At 58.1% G+C, this 15912-nt stretch overlaps 1 protein-coding gene across 1 annotated transcript; it reads left to right on the plus strand.

Annotated features, from left to right (window-relative positions):
* The first annotated feature begins 35 nt into the window (after nt 1-35).
* On the plus strand, nt 36-7567 carry FOXJ1 (forkhead box J1). The gene is made up of 4 exons (XM_083805564.1): nt 36-178; nt 298-353; nt 1378-1931; nt 4694-7567. The coding sequence occupies exons 3-4, from the start codon at nt 1416-1418 to the stop codon at nt 5507-5509; spliced, it is 1332 nt and encodes a 443-aa protein (XP_083661690.1). The 5' UTR covers nt 36-178; nt 298-353; nt 1378-1415; the 3' UTR covers nt 5510-7567.
* Nucleotides 7568-15912: the final 8345 nt, after the last annotated feature.

Raw genomic sequence — 15912 nt, forward strand, 5'->3', positions numbered from 1 at the left:
GGCAACGCGCGAAGCCTCTCGGAGCCGCTACTTAATGGCCGCCCAGCGGCCGGCGGCAAATCACGGCGGGCAGCGCCCGGGGCGTCATTTACCCAAAAACGGGGGAAATTAAACCAAAATTAACCCCCGCTGCCCCCCCACACCCCTCCTCCGGCTGCCCCAGGGCCGGGGGTGCTTGGTTGGTTTCTTTTTGGCGCCTCTTTTTCTGTTTTTTTTCTATTTTTTCCTATTTTTTTCTAATTTGTTAAATATTTTCTTCTATTTTTTGATTTTTGTTGTTTAAATTTTAAATTCCAGAAGCTTCCTGCGCACTCCCGTCAAGTTTTGGAGCGGGGGAAGGTCGCTGGAACGGGGTAAGGCAGTAGTTTGGGGTAGCGGGGTGGGCGCGGGACGGGCCCGTGGGGTGGCTCCGCCGAGGGGATCCCACAGCTGTGGCCATTGGGGACGGCTGTTTGCGGGGGGGGGACGTTTATTTTCCTTTATTATTGCCCCCCATCCCCTCCAAAGCGAAGGGCTCTGGGATTTCCCCCTCCAGAGTTTGTAGGGCCTGGCTGCATGACCCGGGGAGCAGGCGTCCTAAAGGGCTCTCACCGCCCTCAGCCCCTTTTTGGGGGATGACCCCGATTTTGGGGAGCGGGATGGGGTTTTTGGGTCCCCCCCCCCCAGCTGTTACAGCCGCTTTATTTGAACGGCGGAACTCGGAACCCGCAGCTCCGACCCCCACGGGCTGCCGTCCCCAGCTGGGCTCGGGGGCTCTCCGGCGGCCCTACAGCCGGGCTGGGACACCAAACACCGTCCCCACAACGATTAACGCGGCCTGAACCCCCCCCCGCTGGCCCCAAGGGTGTTTTTGGGGTGGGTTTGTGTTCCCTGCGGTCGTTTGTAGGGGTGCGAGGTGGAGGGATCAGCCAACTGCCGAGGGAAGTCGGTAGCAGGGGGGAGCTTTAAGGGGGTTTATTGGCACCTTGGGTGCTGAGATTCTCATCCCATTAAGGCAAAGGGGGACAAAAGGGGGGCAAAAGGGGGCAAAAGAGGTGGGTGACCCCTTGGGGAGAAGCATCCCTGCCCCTTGGGGAGAAGCATCCTCATTTTGTGGGACTGCGAGCCTGGGTTTTGTTTGGTTGTGGGGATTTTCTGTTGTGGTTTTTTTTTTTTGTTTGTTTCCTTATTTTCCCCTTTTCTTCTGCCTTGCCGGGCATCACCAGCACACGGGGTCTGAGAGCTGGCAGGGTGCAGGCCTCTAACGGAATTTCCCCAAAATTCAGGGCTCCCCTAACCCCCCGGGGGGGGGGGCACGGCGGTGGCTCCGTCACGCATCCCCCCCGGGGCCGGGTGTCACCCTCGGGGACCCTGATCCCCTCCCCGTTACCGTTGCAGGATCGGCCCCGTCCCTTTCCCTGCGCCACCCCCCGTGGATGCTGGGGCGCCCCGGCATGGCTGAGGGGTGGCCGAGCCTGCGGGCGGCCGAGGCCCGAGGCCAGGAGGGCGGCATGGGCGACTCGAGCAACCTGGACGACAGCCTGACCAGCCTGCAGTGGCTGCAGGAGTTCTCCATCATCAACGCCAACGTGGGCAAGTCGTCCTCGTGCCCCAGCGGCCCGGACCCCCACGATTACCACCGCATCCCCGGTTTCGCCGCCCCGTGCTCGCCCCTGGCCGCCGACCCGGCGTGCATGGGGATGCCCCACACCCCCGGCAAGCCCACCTCGTCCTCCACCTCGCGGACGGCCCACCCAGCCGTGGGCGTGCAGCCCCCCGCCGAGGACATCGACTACAAGAGCAACCCGCACGTCAAGCCGCCCTACTCGTACGCCACCCTCATCTGCATGGCGATGGAGGCCAGCAAGAAGACCAAAATCACCCTCTCGGCCATCTACAAGTGGATTACCGATAACTTCTGCTACTTCCGACACGCCGACCCCACCTGGCAGGTGGGTGCGTTGGGGTGGGCCTGCAGACCCCCAACATGTGCGGGGTGCCGGGTCTGCGGTGGGGATAATCCTCGGTGTAAAGGGGAATTTGCTCCTGGGGAGGCTGTGGATAGCTCGGGTGTCCCCAGGGATGGAGAGACCCCAAATTCCGGCCCCGTGCTTGGAGAGGGAGGAAGGATGGAGAGAAGGAGCTTCGGGCTTGGGCACACAGGGATGATGCAGCCACAAGGGCAGCAGAGGGAAGGAGCCATTACGGGGGAGAGCCCAGGGCCATTTTAGGAGCAGGAAGGCGCATGCTTGGTGTCTGCCCTCAGCCCCACCTTTCTGGGGCCCTGGTGGCTCCCCTCGGGGCTTAGCACGTGGGAAATCGCTGAATCAGGTGTCCCCGAGGAGAGGGATGGAGGTGCTGCTTGTTGGGCAAATCCCTCGCTGGGGAGGCTCGGAGCAGAAACGCCGCCGCAGGTGGAGGAGGCCCCATCGCTGTGCCGAGCTGGTGAGGCCTCAGAGGGAGGCCGGGCAGGGCTGCTGTCCCCCAGCTTGTGCAAACCCGTCCCCAGGGGTAGGGGACAGCCCCCCCCCACAGGCTCATCGGCTCTGGGGACAGCCCGAACCCAGGGGCTTTTCCCAGCTCGGTGCCCTCCCTCCCCACGCGAGGTCTCCGTGAGGCTTTTAGGATGCAGTGGGGCAGGAGGGATGGCAGCGGGGTGGCTCACCCCTCTCCTCGGGTCGTTCCCAGCCACAATCCGCAGCACAACACCCGTCACAGCGGGTGCCGAGCTGGGCAGCACGAGGCAAAGCTGCTGCAACCCCCCTGGCCACCTTCTCCCCAGGCAGGAGGGTCTCCAGCATCCCATAAGCCCATCCCAGAAAAGGGAACCCCCATCCTTCTTTGGGGCCACGTGGGACCTGCATCCTCCCTTAGGATCTGGGCCCCCTCGAGCCTCTGGGGTGTGAAGCAGAAGCTCCCTGATGGCATTGCTGGGGTTGGGGCGCAGCCACGGGGTGCACGGGGACCATCGTCCCCACGCTGTCCCCAAGGGGACCCCAGGGACAAGGGGGCCTGGGGTCCAGCAACCGGGAGCCCTCGGGGACGGTCAGCCTGAACCGCTTTACCGGTGGGTCCGGGAGCTTTTTGGGGGGAGGAGTGGTGTGCCAGCATGTTGGCTTTCTCCTGCAAACTCACGGCCAGCTAATCACCGTGTTTTTAATTAAATGTGTTTATTAAAAAAGAAAAAAAGTTTTCAATCCCTCTCTGCAGACATGCAGGGGGCTCACGGGATTGTTGCAGGGAGGAATGATAAATATGTTAACTGGCTGGGGAATAACGAAGGGCAGCCCAGGCTGAATGAAATTTGGGGAGGGGAGGGGAGACAGCAGAGAATTCAGCTTGCAAGGCTCTGACCCTTGTAAAATTTCATTAAACTGTAAACTTGGAATCGCCACAGCCTGCAGTGTTCGCAGGGATATCTGCGGTTCCCGCTTCTTCTTTTTTTTTTTTCCCCTTCTTTCATTTTCTTTTTTTTTTTCCTTCCTTTTTTCTCTCCGAGGCTGTGTTCTCATCCACTATCCCAATTCCCGTATGTGAAGACAGCCTCGAAAGGTCATGCCACCCGTACTCCGGGGGGAGATGGATCTATTCCTGTGGGAGCTGAGTGCTTTGGAGAGGAGCCAACGCACCCGAGGAGCTTCAGCCCAGAGCAGGGTTTTGTTGTGCGTGTGTGTGTGTGTGCGTGTTTTTCAACAGCTCTGAGCATTCAAGCCTTGTTTTTTCCTACTCGGCACTACGGATTATGGATGAATAAGCATAAAGATATCCAGGCAACATTTAAAAAAAAAAAAAAAGAAACCAACCCTCTACCATATCCAATCTCTTAATACAGTCTTGGCTTTGTGGAGTCCGACGCTGTGTTATTTACCCAATAACTGAGTTTCCTTTCTGATTATTCACATCACTCTAGGCACATTCAGGGCTTCAGAACAGCTCGACGGGAGCAGAAACTCTTCTTTTTCTTTTTTTTCTTTTTTTCCTTTTTTCCCCCTCCAGCTACTCTGAGCCATGGCTGATGAAGATGTGGCGATTTCACACCAGACTTCCTGGGCCAGGAGGCACCTCTGGGGGCAGATAGCCCGGGCGAGCTCTGGCTGTGCCCGGGGCTGCGGTGGGACAGCTGGGGGCCCCTTTGGCTTTGCCCAGCTCCTTTGCGTCAGCCTGGCTGCAGGGAGGCACAGTGGCTGGTTTGGGGAGAAATATTTCCCCCCTTGCTGCTAGCAATCAGCTCAGGAAAACTGGGGGATGTGAGGAAGGATGATGCTGTCCCCCGCTGCGCTGCCACGCATTGCCACTTGCAACGTGGCTGTGGCCACGGCGGTGTGAAGTCCCTCCTCTTCCTCCTTATCTGCTGTGCAGGACCTGAGCTCCTGCAGCAGGTCTGGCCGGTTTCTCCCAGTGCTCTGCATCATCCAAAGCCCCGTGGCCCCGGTGTACAGCCAAGGAGAGTTTCCCAAACGCTTCCCGTTGGTTGGCAAGTCCTAGCTCGATCCTTTGACTCCTGCTGCTTCTAGATGAGGGGCAGGAAAACTGCCTGGGGCAGGGGAGTTTCTGCTGGGCACGTAGCCTGGGATGTTTTGACATTGCCATTTCTGCCTTCTTTTTCCCCCAAAGCTGCCTGCTGACGACACGCCTTCCCACCCGGCTCCCCAGCAGGTAGGTGCTGCGGCAGGAGGCAGGTGCTCAACCCCGCTCTCTTCTCTTTTGGGTCTAGAACTCCATCCGGCACAACCTCTCCTTGAACAAGTGCTTCATCAAGGTGCCTCGGGAGAAGGACGAGCCAGGGAAAGGCGGGTTTTGGAAGATCGACCCCCAGTACGCCGACCGGCTGATGAACGGCGCCTTCAAGAAACGGAGGATGCCCCCGGTGCAGATCCACCCGGCCTTCACCAGCAGAGCCCAGCAAAAAGTGCGCTGCGTCGCCAGCCCCGCGGCTTCCACTTGGACCAACGGTAACGTCCTCAACGTCAACATGGAGTCCCAGCAGCTGCTGAAGGAGTTCGAAGAAGTCACCGGTGACCAGAACTGGAACCCGGCGGACAGAAAGGCAGGCCACAAGCGCAAGCAGCCCTTGCCCAAGCGTACGGCCAAGTCATCTCGGCTTTCCAACCCTGCCTTGCTCACCCAGGAGGAGCAGACCGAGCTGGGATCGCTGAAGGGTGACTTTGACTGGGAGGCCATCTTCGACACCAACTTGAACGGAGACTTCTCCACTTTCGAGGACCTGGAGCTCACGCCTCCCATCAGCCCGATAAGGCGCGACGTGGACTTGACGGTGCACGGGTGCCACAACGACTGTCCCCAGGAGTGGTGCACCACTGGGCACGAGCAGGTCCTCAGCGAATCCAGCCAGAACAACCTGGACTTTGACGAGACCTTCATGGCCACTTCTTTCCTGCAGCACCCCTGGGACGAAGGCAGGAACGATTACCTCTCCAGCTCCGTCGGCGTGGAGCAGTTGTTAGAGCTCAGCGACACCGCTTTGCCTGCGGATGTGAACGACTGGAGCAGTGTGGGATCCTTTTTATAAGCGGCCACTTGAAAGACTCAACCAAGCCCACAGAGACTTTAGGGTGCTCCCCCTGTGCTGCTGGAACTCACACAGGGGACAAGATTTTCTAGAGGCAGACATCCACAGCAACTTCTGTAGCTTCATCGTAGGGTTATTCACAGACATGCTGACGGGTGAGGGTGGGAAGGTGGGGGGTGGGGAATGACACATTAACACAGAAATTGCTTGAAATATCTTTAAAGGACACACCAGAAGTCTGTGGTCCATGAGTTTGCTCAAGAAAGGGATATAGCAGTACTTATTTTTTTACTTTTTAAAGAAAGAAATGTGAATTACATTTTTTTTCCGTGGAAATGGACACGGCACACACTCCTCCTGGGCTAAAGGAGAGCACCTGCTAAATGGATCCAAGAGAGGAGATTCCTGGTGGCTTAGGACTCGATAGACTACGTGCAATTTCCTCACCCCTTCTTCTCTCCGTTTATCTCTTTCTTTCTGTCCAGGGTAGTTTGTAGGTGTAAGGCGATAATTAGCTAGTAGGCAAATAGAGGTCCCTTCTGGATTCTCCAAGTTCAACCTCCCTCCTGAATTGTGCCTAGGGAAGAAGAAAAGGTCTGTAAAGTCAGATGCAAATCCGTCTCTTTAGATGTTTTTATATAATCTATTATATATTATATATTCAAAGAAACCTATATTTTTAGCATTAGAATGTCTTTTTAGAGGGGATAGGGGAAATGCAGTTTGGGGGTTGTTTTGTATTTTTGCTGAGTAAAAGCTCGTGTTCGTCACTCTGCAAACCGAGACCGCAGCGTCCTGCACGTCCGCTTTGAGTGTGCGCCAGGGAGGCTTCCTGCAGCGGCAGTTTCGTTCAGGATCCAGGATTCGGCCACGGCAGGAGAGGAGCAGAGGGGACTGGGTCGCTCCCAGAAGTGACTTTCATATCTTTTACACCCAGAATCCTCGCCGCGATTGCCCAAGGGCCTAGACCAGCATAACCCTTCCCTGTGTTTCAGCATCACCACCGTTCCCAGTGCCTGTGGAGGAGCTCCAGGCAAAGTTGAGACATCTGGGGAGCGGAGCCAAACTGTGCCGAAACTCGACTTGAAGCTCTCGGGAACTGGATTCTTCACCTTCCCTTCGCTGTAGGAGATTTAGGTGATGGTAGCTGCTAGATAGGAGTAAGGAAAAGCTGTAGTGTTGGTGGTGTGTCTTAGACTTGCTGAAAAATGGAAGATTGCAACCAAAAAAAAGAAAATCTTAACAAAAGCACTTAGGACTTTTGATGTGAGCAACATAACTTAGCGGGAATATAGTTGTAGTTTAAGAGTCAATAAACCAGTCTTAAAAATAAAATTAAAATTACCCTTGGAGTAATTTGCACTCAAATCTGCACACATAGTGCTGTGTGAGGGGGCATCAGGCACTGAAGTCGGAGCTGCAGTGATGGGAGCACCAGTCCTGCGTGGGACAGGCTGGTGGCACCCCTAGATCCGGACGGGGGGCTGCTGGGGGGTTTTCACCTGGCAGATCCCTCCCCAGGATCTGACCCAATTGCTCTGTGAGCCCGACAACTTCAGCTCATGGAAGCAGGGCTGGGGCTGGGGCCAGCAGCTGAAGCCCGCTGGGATGCCACCACCCAGCCAGGGGTGGTGTCCCTGGGGTGGGGAGTGAGGGCTGTGTCTCGGGGTAGCTTTGGGGGCCAGTGTAGATGTATATACCAGTACTGGTGATGGTTTTTATTTTTACTTTTTTCATGTTTTCCTGTTTTTGGGCCTCCAGACTGATGCTGGAGAAGTGCAAAGATACATGTGCAATTTAACCTTTTTTCATGGAAAGTTACTTTAAGATTTTTTTTATAGGAAAAGAGAAAAAAAAAAAAAAGGAAAAGAAAATGGGAGAGAGGGGAAAAAAATACTTTGTCTCCTTGTTTCCCTCCAGCACAGCCTGGCTCTGTCTGAGGCTCTCCCGTGTAAGCAGGGGGTATCTCGCTGTCACAGTCCAGCCCAGTACAAGGTGGGAGCAGTGTTGGTGCTCTCAGCCCCTTCCCATAGGGAAAGTGAGGCACGAACCACCCGATGTGTGGCACTTGTTACACACCATCTATGGGGCACAAGGGTGGCTGTGCCTGGTGTGCCAGGTGCTGAGAGGTGCCCTGGAGCATCCTTCCCTGCTCCTGGGGGTGATGGTGCAGGTGCCTGGCGCTGTTTCTCTCCTGCTTGTGCCCTGTCCCCACCTCACCCTGCAGAAACACAAGTGGTTTGGGAGCCCTCCTGGGTGCGGGGCGGCGAGAGGAGCTGCACAAAAGCCTCAGGAATAGCTGAGCCCTCATGAGACCAATTATGCCGAGGAGCAGTTGGGCTGTGCGAGGGCAGGGAAGCAAAGCAGCGGCAGCAAAGCGAGCCTGCGCGTGGGTGGGGAGCAGGAGGCTCGGGGAGGGCAAGGGGGTGCTGGGCTGGCTTGGGGACCAGGGCTCAGTGCAACGCCAGGTGGGCTGGGGGTGTCCATGGCCACATCCATGGGGCAGCGATGCTGCTGGGGGTGGTGGGAGGAAGGGGCTGGAAGGGGCTTCTGGTCATACATCGGCATCCTCGGGGCAGAGATGTCCCCTCTGGACCTTGCATCGGGCTCATCCAGCTCGGAGCTTCAGCTGGACCCGGCTCCAGGACATCACAGTCCTCAGGCCCTAACACCTCCCTGGTGATCTGCTGGATCCCCAAGAGCAGGGCTGCCAGTTAGCTCGACAGCGGTCACAGCTGGTCTCAATCCAGCCAATCTCAACCCAAAATAAAGGCTGGGCTCACTGCTGGCAGTGGCCTTAGCTTGTGCTGGAAGGTTGGGATGCAGCCATCTGGATGAGGTAGGGTTGTCTTTGTGCTTTGATGCCTTTGGGGTCTTCCAGGGGCAAATCTCGGCTCTCCTTTCACCTTGGGAACCCCGAAGGGCAATGGGGAATTGGAGGCGGTCAAGCATTGGAATTGGCCATGTGGGTAGGTGGTGGAGTCCCCGTCCCTGGGGGTATATTTAGGATGTGGCACTAAGGGACACAGCTTAGCAATGGGACTTGGGCGGTCAGGTTGATGGTTGGGTTTGGTGATCTTGGGGGTCTTTTCCAGCCTAGATGTTTCCATGATTCTGTGACTAAACCCCAGCAGTGGCTCTTCCTCCTGTTCGTTCCCCTTTGGCAGCCATTTCTCCACATTAACGGGGTTAGCGGCAGGGCTGGGAAAAGCTGGCAGCCCCCTCGCTTCTCTGGTTTACTGTGTTTTGCTGGCCACGACCACATAGTTTCTGCTTCAGCCCCCTGCAAAAAGCAGAGCCCTGCCGGGGGGGGGGGACCAAAAAGAGGGTTCTGCCAGGAGAAAAACATTCCTCCCTGCCTGAGCCAGCCGAGGGCTGTAAAGCGAAAAAGGGCGAATATAAAGGAGGCACCAGGCGAGGCCTGGAACAACCTCGTTTTGTTCAGCGCCTGAAAGCAACACAACAAACTTGGACGTGGATTTCTTTGTTATTTTTATTTCCCCCCTCCCTACGAGGGGGCGGCTGGCGCTGGGGTTTCGGCACCAGGCCGGGGCCTAGGCCTGGGCTGCGGCGTGGCCATGCCAGGGGCACCGGGGCCCGGCCTGCCCGGGCTTGCCGAGCTTGGAAGTGCCCGGCTCCTTCCTCCTGCCCCAGCCCGGCGGTGTTGTTAAACCCATGGCGGCCGTCCCGTTATTAGTTATTGCTCCCGTTCCCCCGCAGCCGTCCCCTCATCCGTCACCCTCCCCGGATGGGCAAACGTTGACACCTCAAACCAATCTCCCCGTTCACGGAGGGGGGAAGAAATATACACATAAGCCCTTCTTTTCTCTCCTTTTCTTGCCGTGTCTTTCTTTCTCCTCCATTGAGTGCGGGGCTGGCGCGGAGCCATTCTGGCAACAGCCGGCTTTCACTTGCTAATCATCCTAAATATTGAAAATCAACGCCTAGAATAAACAGCTCAAAGATTGGGGCCATCTCTGCTCCGTTTGGAAATGCTAATCTCGCTGCCTTTTGTTTTCCTTGTGTGGATTTGGTGCCGTTTTGGAGGAGGTCACAGCTCTTGGTTTCTTCCCCTACCCCCGGATTTTTATTATTATTATTATTTTCTCCTCGTCGTGAAAAATTCAGCCCACTTTCACTTCCCAGGCTGGGACGGGCCGGAGTGGTGGGGGGAGAGAAGGGGGAGGCAGGATGGAGGAGGGTAGGGAATGGATTTGCCTTGCATAGCAATGAACAAACTTCCCAAGTTTGGGTGAAAAAGAAAAACCCAGGTTCCTAAACGTGCTCCCAGGGGTTCACGTGGGTGAGAAATCTCATGGGAAGGGCTTTGGGCAGGGCTGGCAGGACCCTGGGTGGGACGGGATGGGGACGGCACCAGGCGGCAAGGAAAACGGATCAGTCTGGGGACAGCCTGGGGACTCCCTGCTCCTGTGACACTGGTTTCGGAGGGGTTTGTACCCAAGGGGGTGGAGGTGTCGGGGCAACACCCGGACTGGCTGAACGGTGGGAAAACTGTGATGGGGATGGACCCCGATGTTTCTGCTTGGAGGGTTTGGGCTGGATGCAAACACCTTCCTGCTCCAAGCTTCCCAGTCCTTGGTGCCCCCAGGGCTCTGGGAAATGCATCTCTGAAAGCAAAGAGGGGCGAAGCCCCTTTTCTGCTCTTCCAGCCATGCCCTTGCACTGCGTTCAGAGCCCAGCAGGACCTGTGGCACTCACACAGCTTGGACAACTGGCGCAACAGCCCGATGGGGAAACTGAGGCAGGGCGAGGAGGTGCCTTGACGTGGACCTGAACCCAAACCCCACTGTTGGGCACAAAGTGCCCGGTGGGGAAAGCAGAGCCCCCTGCAGTGCTGCCCCTGCGTTCTGTGTTCATTGTGCCCACCCCAGTTCTGCTCCTCTTTCCTGCTGCAGAAGCTGCTTTAGGTCCTATTGTGGTTTTGCAGGGTGCGGGGCTCTGTTGGGGGCTGCTTATACCCCACAGCAATGCTCGGGCAGCGCTTTGGGAACATGCTTCTGTCCTCCTATTTTCGGTCGTGTTGTTGGACCGTGCACAGGGGGGTGCACCTGCCAGTGCCCCAGAGCCCCCCCCCAGCAAATCTCCCCTCCATCACCCGCTTCCCTCCGCGCCCCAGGGTGCCTGGGAGGGTCAGGGGCTGTTGCCAGCAGCCGTTCCCCGCGGCAGGGCCAGCACAATGCTCCGGCAGGCTGGGGCTTGCCCTGCGGCGGGGGGAGCGCCGCGCAACGGCCCCTGTGTAAGTGCTGTCACGAGGAGATGCGAGGCATGCTGCCCCTTCCTCCTCCTCCTCCTCTTCCCCGCTGTGCCCCTGACGCGTGCCCGGGTGGGTGGCTGCGGCCCCACGGGGCTCCTCCAGCCCAGCCCGCGCTGCCGCAGCGGGAAATTGGGGGGGGACGCATCCAACCCCCCCACGGCGGGACTGAGCCGCAGGGAAGCGCCAGCCTCGCCTCCTCCTTTGGGAAACCACGTCATGCCGAGGTCGAAACTTGGCCACCGTGCAAACAAGCGTTGGGGCCACGGGGATTTCTTTACAAAGCCTTTTTTTTTTTTTTTTCCTCCTCTCCAGGTGATTTATTTCCAGATTCGGAGCGTTAGGGTCATCCCACGTCCTGAGATTTTTATTTTATTTTTTTTTCAGGATGATGAGACGCTCGTTTTAGAAACCCAAAGCAAACACCCTCCTTTGGTGTCTGTCCCCAGGGGACGGGCTTTAACCCACCCACCCCAGAAACGGCAGAAGGGCAGGCAGGCTGCAGGCTCTGCGCCCTGCAGACCTTGCTCGCCCACGGGTGCTGCTGCAGGCAGGGACGGCGTGGGGGCAAGCAGGTGATTTTGGAGAACGGCCCAATTTGAGGCAGTGTGTGTGTAAGTCCCAAACAGGCAGGGGTTACAGATGGGGCCAGGCTGGGCAGCATGGGGACGCTGGGTGCAGATCCCCTGGGATGCTCCTGTCCCGTGCGTGGGGCCGCTGGGCTGGAGGCAGGCGGCAGGAGGACGCGGGGGCACCACGAGCGGCGGGCGTTAACCTAGGAATCGCAAAGAATTTGGCCTGGCGTCGTGCTGGTGGGCAGCGTGCCAGCCTGGCGGCCAAGGGAGGCACGGCTCCGCTCCCTAATGGTGCCTGGTTTCCCCGTGCACGGCCGGGAGAGGTGACTGCCATCTGCCCAGGGAGCTCCGGGAGCTTTCGGAGCCCTCCTGCGCTGTCGGGACGCTGGGGTGCGGCGAGGCAGCTGCTGGGGAGCGTGTGTGCGCCCACCCGGCGTGGGTGCTGATTTCCAGCCAGGGAAGAGAGCAGAACGGGCGGCGGGGACACAACGCTCCATCCCGCAGCTTTTGGTTACGAGACACATTAACAAGCAGGAATGTGCAAACATCCAAAGGTCGGTGGCAAGGCAGCTGCTGCAGCCCCTGGGAGCGGAGCAGGCGAAGGCAGGACCCCAAGAGGGATGACAGAGGAGGGTCCCCCGGGCACGGGGCTCCTCGAACCCCCACCGATTGCTGTCCCTTTGGCCTGTCCGGCTGTCTCCTTGCCACCCCGGGGTCACCAAGCACATTCCTGCCGGGGGGGACGGGTCCAGCTGCAGCCCCTCGCCTCCTCCCCAGCCCCATCACGTGAAGGGATGCACGCCCGCTGCCGACCCGCACGGCAAACACCCCCCGCCTCCCCCAGCAACGTGGCCGAGAGAGAAAATGAGCATCGCCCCCAGGCTGGCCCCAGCCCCTGGAACACGGCGCCCTGCAGCTCCTCTGCGCTGGGGCTGATGCTCCTGGTGCGTGCGCAGCCCCCCACCCCAAAAGAAACCCCATAGGAAGCTCAGCTCCTGATCTAAGGAGAGGAAAGGCTTGGGCGTGAGTGGGGTGGCGTCGTGGTGGTCTCTGTGTGCCAGCTCCCCCGTGGCCCGAGGGGCTTGGCTGGAGGAGGGGGGCTGCGCCTTGTCCCGTCCCCTCCCACGGCCCTCCGTGGTGGGAGAACTCAGTAAACAGCGATGGGGGAGCCTCATTAATCCTGACTGTTCATTTACAAAAAGCCATTTAGAGCTGGCTACGCAGGCAGTTATCAGAGCACCAGGGAGGTTTTCCCAGCAGGACCTTAATTCCCTCGGCAAATAAAGCTGGAGGGACAGCACAGCCTGTGTCTGCAGCGGATGGGGACCTGGGGGACTTTTGGGGCCGGCCCTCAAGGGGCTGATCCCCACCACCCTGTTCCTGCAACGAGCCTGGGAGCTCTGCTTGCCTGTTTTGCTTTGTTTTTTAGGGACTCCGCATCAGCCGACTGCTCGAGCACTGTTTTGGTGCAGCCGCTGCTGTGCTGCATCCTTCCCTTGGGGTGGTCCAGCCCTGAGCACTCCGGTCCTCCCCAGTGCCGTACTGGAAGGACTGGGGAGCCGCAGGAGCCCAACAGCAGCCCCTCTCCCACATGGACCCACTATTCCAGCACACTGAGTATCTCTAAGGCGTGTCACGGATCAAAGCGAAGCTGGTAGGGCTTGAGATATCACCGGGGAGGCAAAGTCCTTTGGGTTCGCTTCCCTTGTCTCCCCTCAAGTTCACGGGCATCCTAAGAGTGGCGGCGCATGCCTGGGTGCTGTCTGAACACGCTCGTGCTCTCTTTCGGTGGCTCTCCCGTCCTGACCCCACCTGGAAGGGAAAGTCAGGGACTTCTCGGCCAGCCCCTGGCTTTTCTGGATGAAGATTAATCTGGCTAAAGATTAATCGTCTTTTCAATCTGGCTGACCCAAGGGGAGACATAAGAGGCTGTGTCTGGGGAGGAGGCGATGGCAGTGCCACCAGGAACGGTGTTCCCATGCGTCCCTGTGGCCCGGGTCACCCCGTGGGGGCACGCGTCCGGGACGCCCCTTGGCCCATAATGAAAGTTTTGTAATTTTATGTTAATCCCAGCTCCTCCACGCTCTGATCTCTCTCCTCCCTCACATCAAATGCAGAGCCCCTCTGGAGGCTCCTGGCTGCATTAATCTTGTTATTCCCTCACCGCTGCGTGCTCCTGCAGCGTGTGGAGTGACATGTTGCTGCCACGTCCCCTCTGTCCCCTCCATGCAGGAGCTGGATTAATCCCATCTGTGGGAGGAGGGTACGAGCATAATTCATTTTTGAAACTAAATGACTGTTTTTTTTAAAAACAGGAACTCTTCCTGGGGTGAACGACAGTGCAGGGGGCAGAAAGTCCTCGCTTTGAGAGCTATTATCAATTGAATTTATCCCAATCTTGTCAAGATTACACCTTCTGTGCAATAACACTTGCCATCATGAAGGCAGCTGACAGAAGTGTGGATCTGGGGGGCATTTGGGTCTCTCCAGGGACCTGGCGCCAGCCCCTGAGCGTGCAAGGCAAAGCCAGGCACCTCCTGCCTCAGTTTCCCCCTGTGCCCATCAGGTCCGGTCTCTTGTCCCCAGCGTTTTGGGAGACCATCGCCCCAAACACCCCACGCCTGGAGAGGAACGGCCGGCACGGCCCCGCCAGTGGCAGCCACTTCCTCGTGCCTGTGGCGGAGAAAGCTCCCGTTGCTGAACGACGGGGCTGTGACGTTGTTCCAACCCCAGGTCCCAACACCCTAAGGGGCTCTGATGGGATCCTGTGCTTGGTTTTTGGAGCGGCACAGCCAGCTTTCCCCAGCAAATGCTGCAAAACAGACTCGTTAACTCTTTTATTAGCACATCGCAGCCCCAACCAAACATTGCGCTGGCGAAGCGATGCCGGCTCGGCCATGCCCGTGCCGATGGTGACAGCCTCCCAGGGAGAAAAAAGGGGGCTTTTTCTCTCCCCTCCTTCCCAGGGGGAGGAAGCAAGGGGCGACGCAGCATTCCTCCGGCCGCCGCTGGGTCACCGTGGCTGCCTTTCATCGGCCGCCGCGGCGCGGAAAGCGATCGCTGGCGGGCCGGGCGCTCGGCGGGGCGGGAAGGCAGGCACGAGCAGCGGGAACGCGGCGGCACCGGCGGGATGGGGCTGTCCTGCTGCTGGCTGCCCCCGCCGCGGGAGCAGCCGCCTGGAGGTCCCGGTGTGCTGGGCGCCCTTTCGCACCGTGTTAGCGCACGCTCAGACTTATTCTGTTTCTGCTCCGTCTTTCTCGTTTTAACAGAAATGCCCCCTGCTGCTTTGACTCTTTGCAGTTGAGCTGCAAGCCTGTTTTTGCCCGCTGTCTCCCCTCGGATGTGGCGTTGCACGTTATATTTTTACAGATACCTGCAGTTTTTACGTTTTTTTTGGCAGCCTGGCTTTACTGGTGCATGCATTCACCCTTTACACCCCAGCTGGAATGTGGCCCGGGTGCATCTAGCCCAGCTCCCCCTCTTTGCTCATTCATCCCACGAGGGGGTGAGGGACCTTTCTGCATTTTTTTTAAGGAGATATATTAAATTCAGGGGAGTAGCACAACAGGGGCATGTCACGGCTCTCATGTCCCCATACCTCCAGCACTGTAGCTCACAGGGGTGGATGACTCTGGTGGGGATGATCATTCCTTGGGCTCAGGGAGAGGTAAATTTCCTTTTGGCTCTGGCTGCCCCTTGACGAGTGGGGTGAGCAATAGCAGAACGGGTACGGATTACTATAAAAAAAAGAGATGGCTCTGCTATACAGGAAAAAAATCCTTCCCAACCTTGCCAGCTCAGCAGGGAAAAGCATGAGAAGCATCGGGTGCTCAACCCGGAGAGGGAGCTAGCTTGTCTCTTCGCATTCCCAGGACACAATCCCCTCTAGCAGATGTCCCCATAAACCCTGGGTGGGCAGTCACGGCCAGGCAATGTCACATACAGAAAATACAGCGCTCTGCACGCGCGTTGCCCTTCGTGGTGGCCAGAGCCAGCGCACAGCTGTTTGCAGCATGATAAGGTAGGTTATGAAATGTGCCAAAGTTGTTGAACAAAAGAGGCCCATTGGGTTGTTTCAGCTCCTTTCCAGAGCCCGGGGTGGGCTGACAAGCAGAAGATGGATGGGAACACGGCGGTCCCTTCACGCGGCAGGAGGCTGCCCTTGCCTCGGAGCAGCGCAAGGCAGGGAGGCTGGGGCTGTCTGCGGCGGTAGCATCAGCTCTTGCCCTAGGCTGGACGTGGTTTTTGAGGCTGTGCAGCCCCATGACCGCCCCCATTCCCGACAAACCCAGCCACACTGCTGCAGCAGGGAGGTGGAGGCAGCCTTCTCGTGGTGGGAGCCTTTCTCTCTGGAGAAGATACAGGACGGGGGTAGAGGGCTCTACACTCCTGCAAATGCCTCTATTTCTGCAATTCATCGTCTACCCTGGGGCTAAGCCTCTGTGACCTTCCTGCACACCTTGGTTCTCCCCCCAGTGCCATGGGGCTGGTAAATCCCACCACAGCTGGACTTCGTGAGCCTCAGGGAGATCTTTCCAAGCAGAGCTGCCCTGTGC

The sequence above is a fragment of the Anser anser genome (genome assembly GCF_964211835.1).
Source record: "Anser anser genome assembly, chromosome: 19".
Classification (NCBI taxonomy): Eukaryota; Metazoa; Chordata; class Aves; order Anseriformes; family Anatidae; genus Anser; species Anser anser.

Bases quoted from the DNA above. Each gene is read 5' to 3' on its own strand.
- FOXJ1 (XM_083805564.1), top strand. From the start codon at position 1,416: ATGCTGGGGCGCCCCGGCATGGCTGAGGGGTGGCCGAGCCTGCGGGCG. The intron at 1,932-4,693 runs GTGGGTGCGTTG...TTTTGGGTCTAG, and splicing joins ACGCCGACCCCACCTGGCAG to AACTCCATCCGGCACAACCT.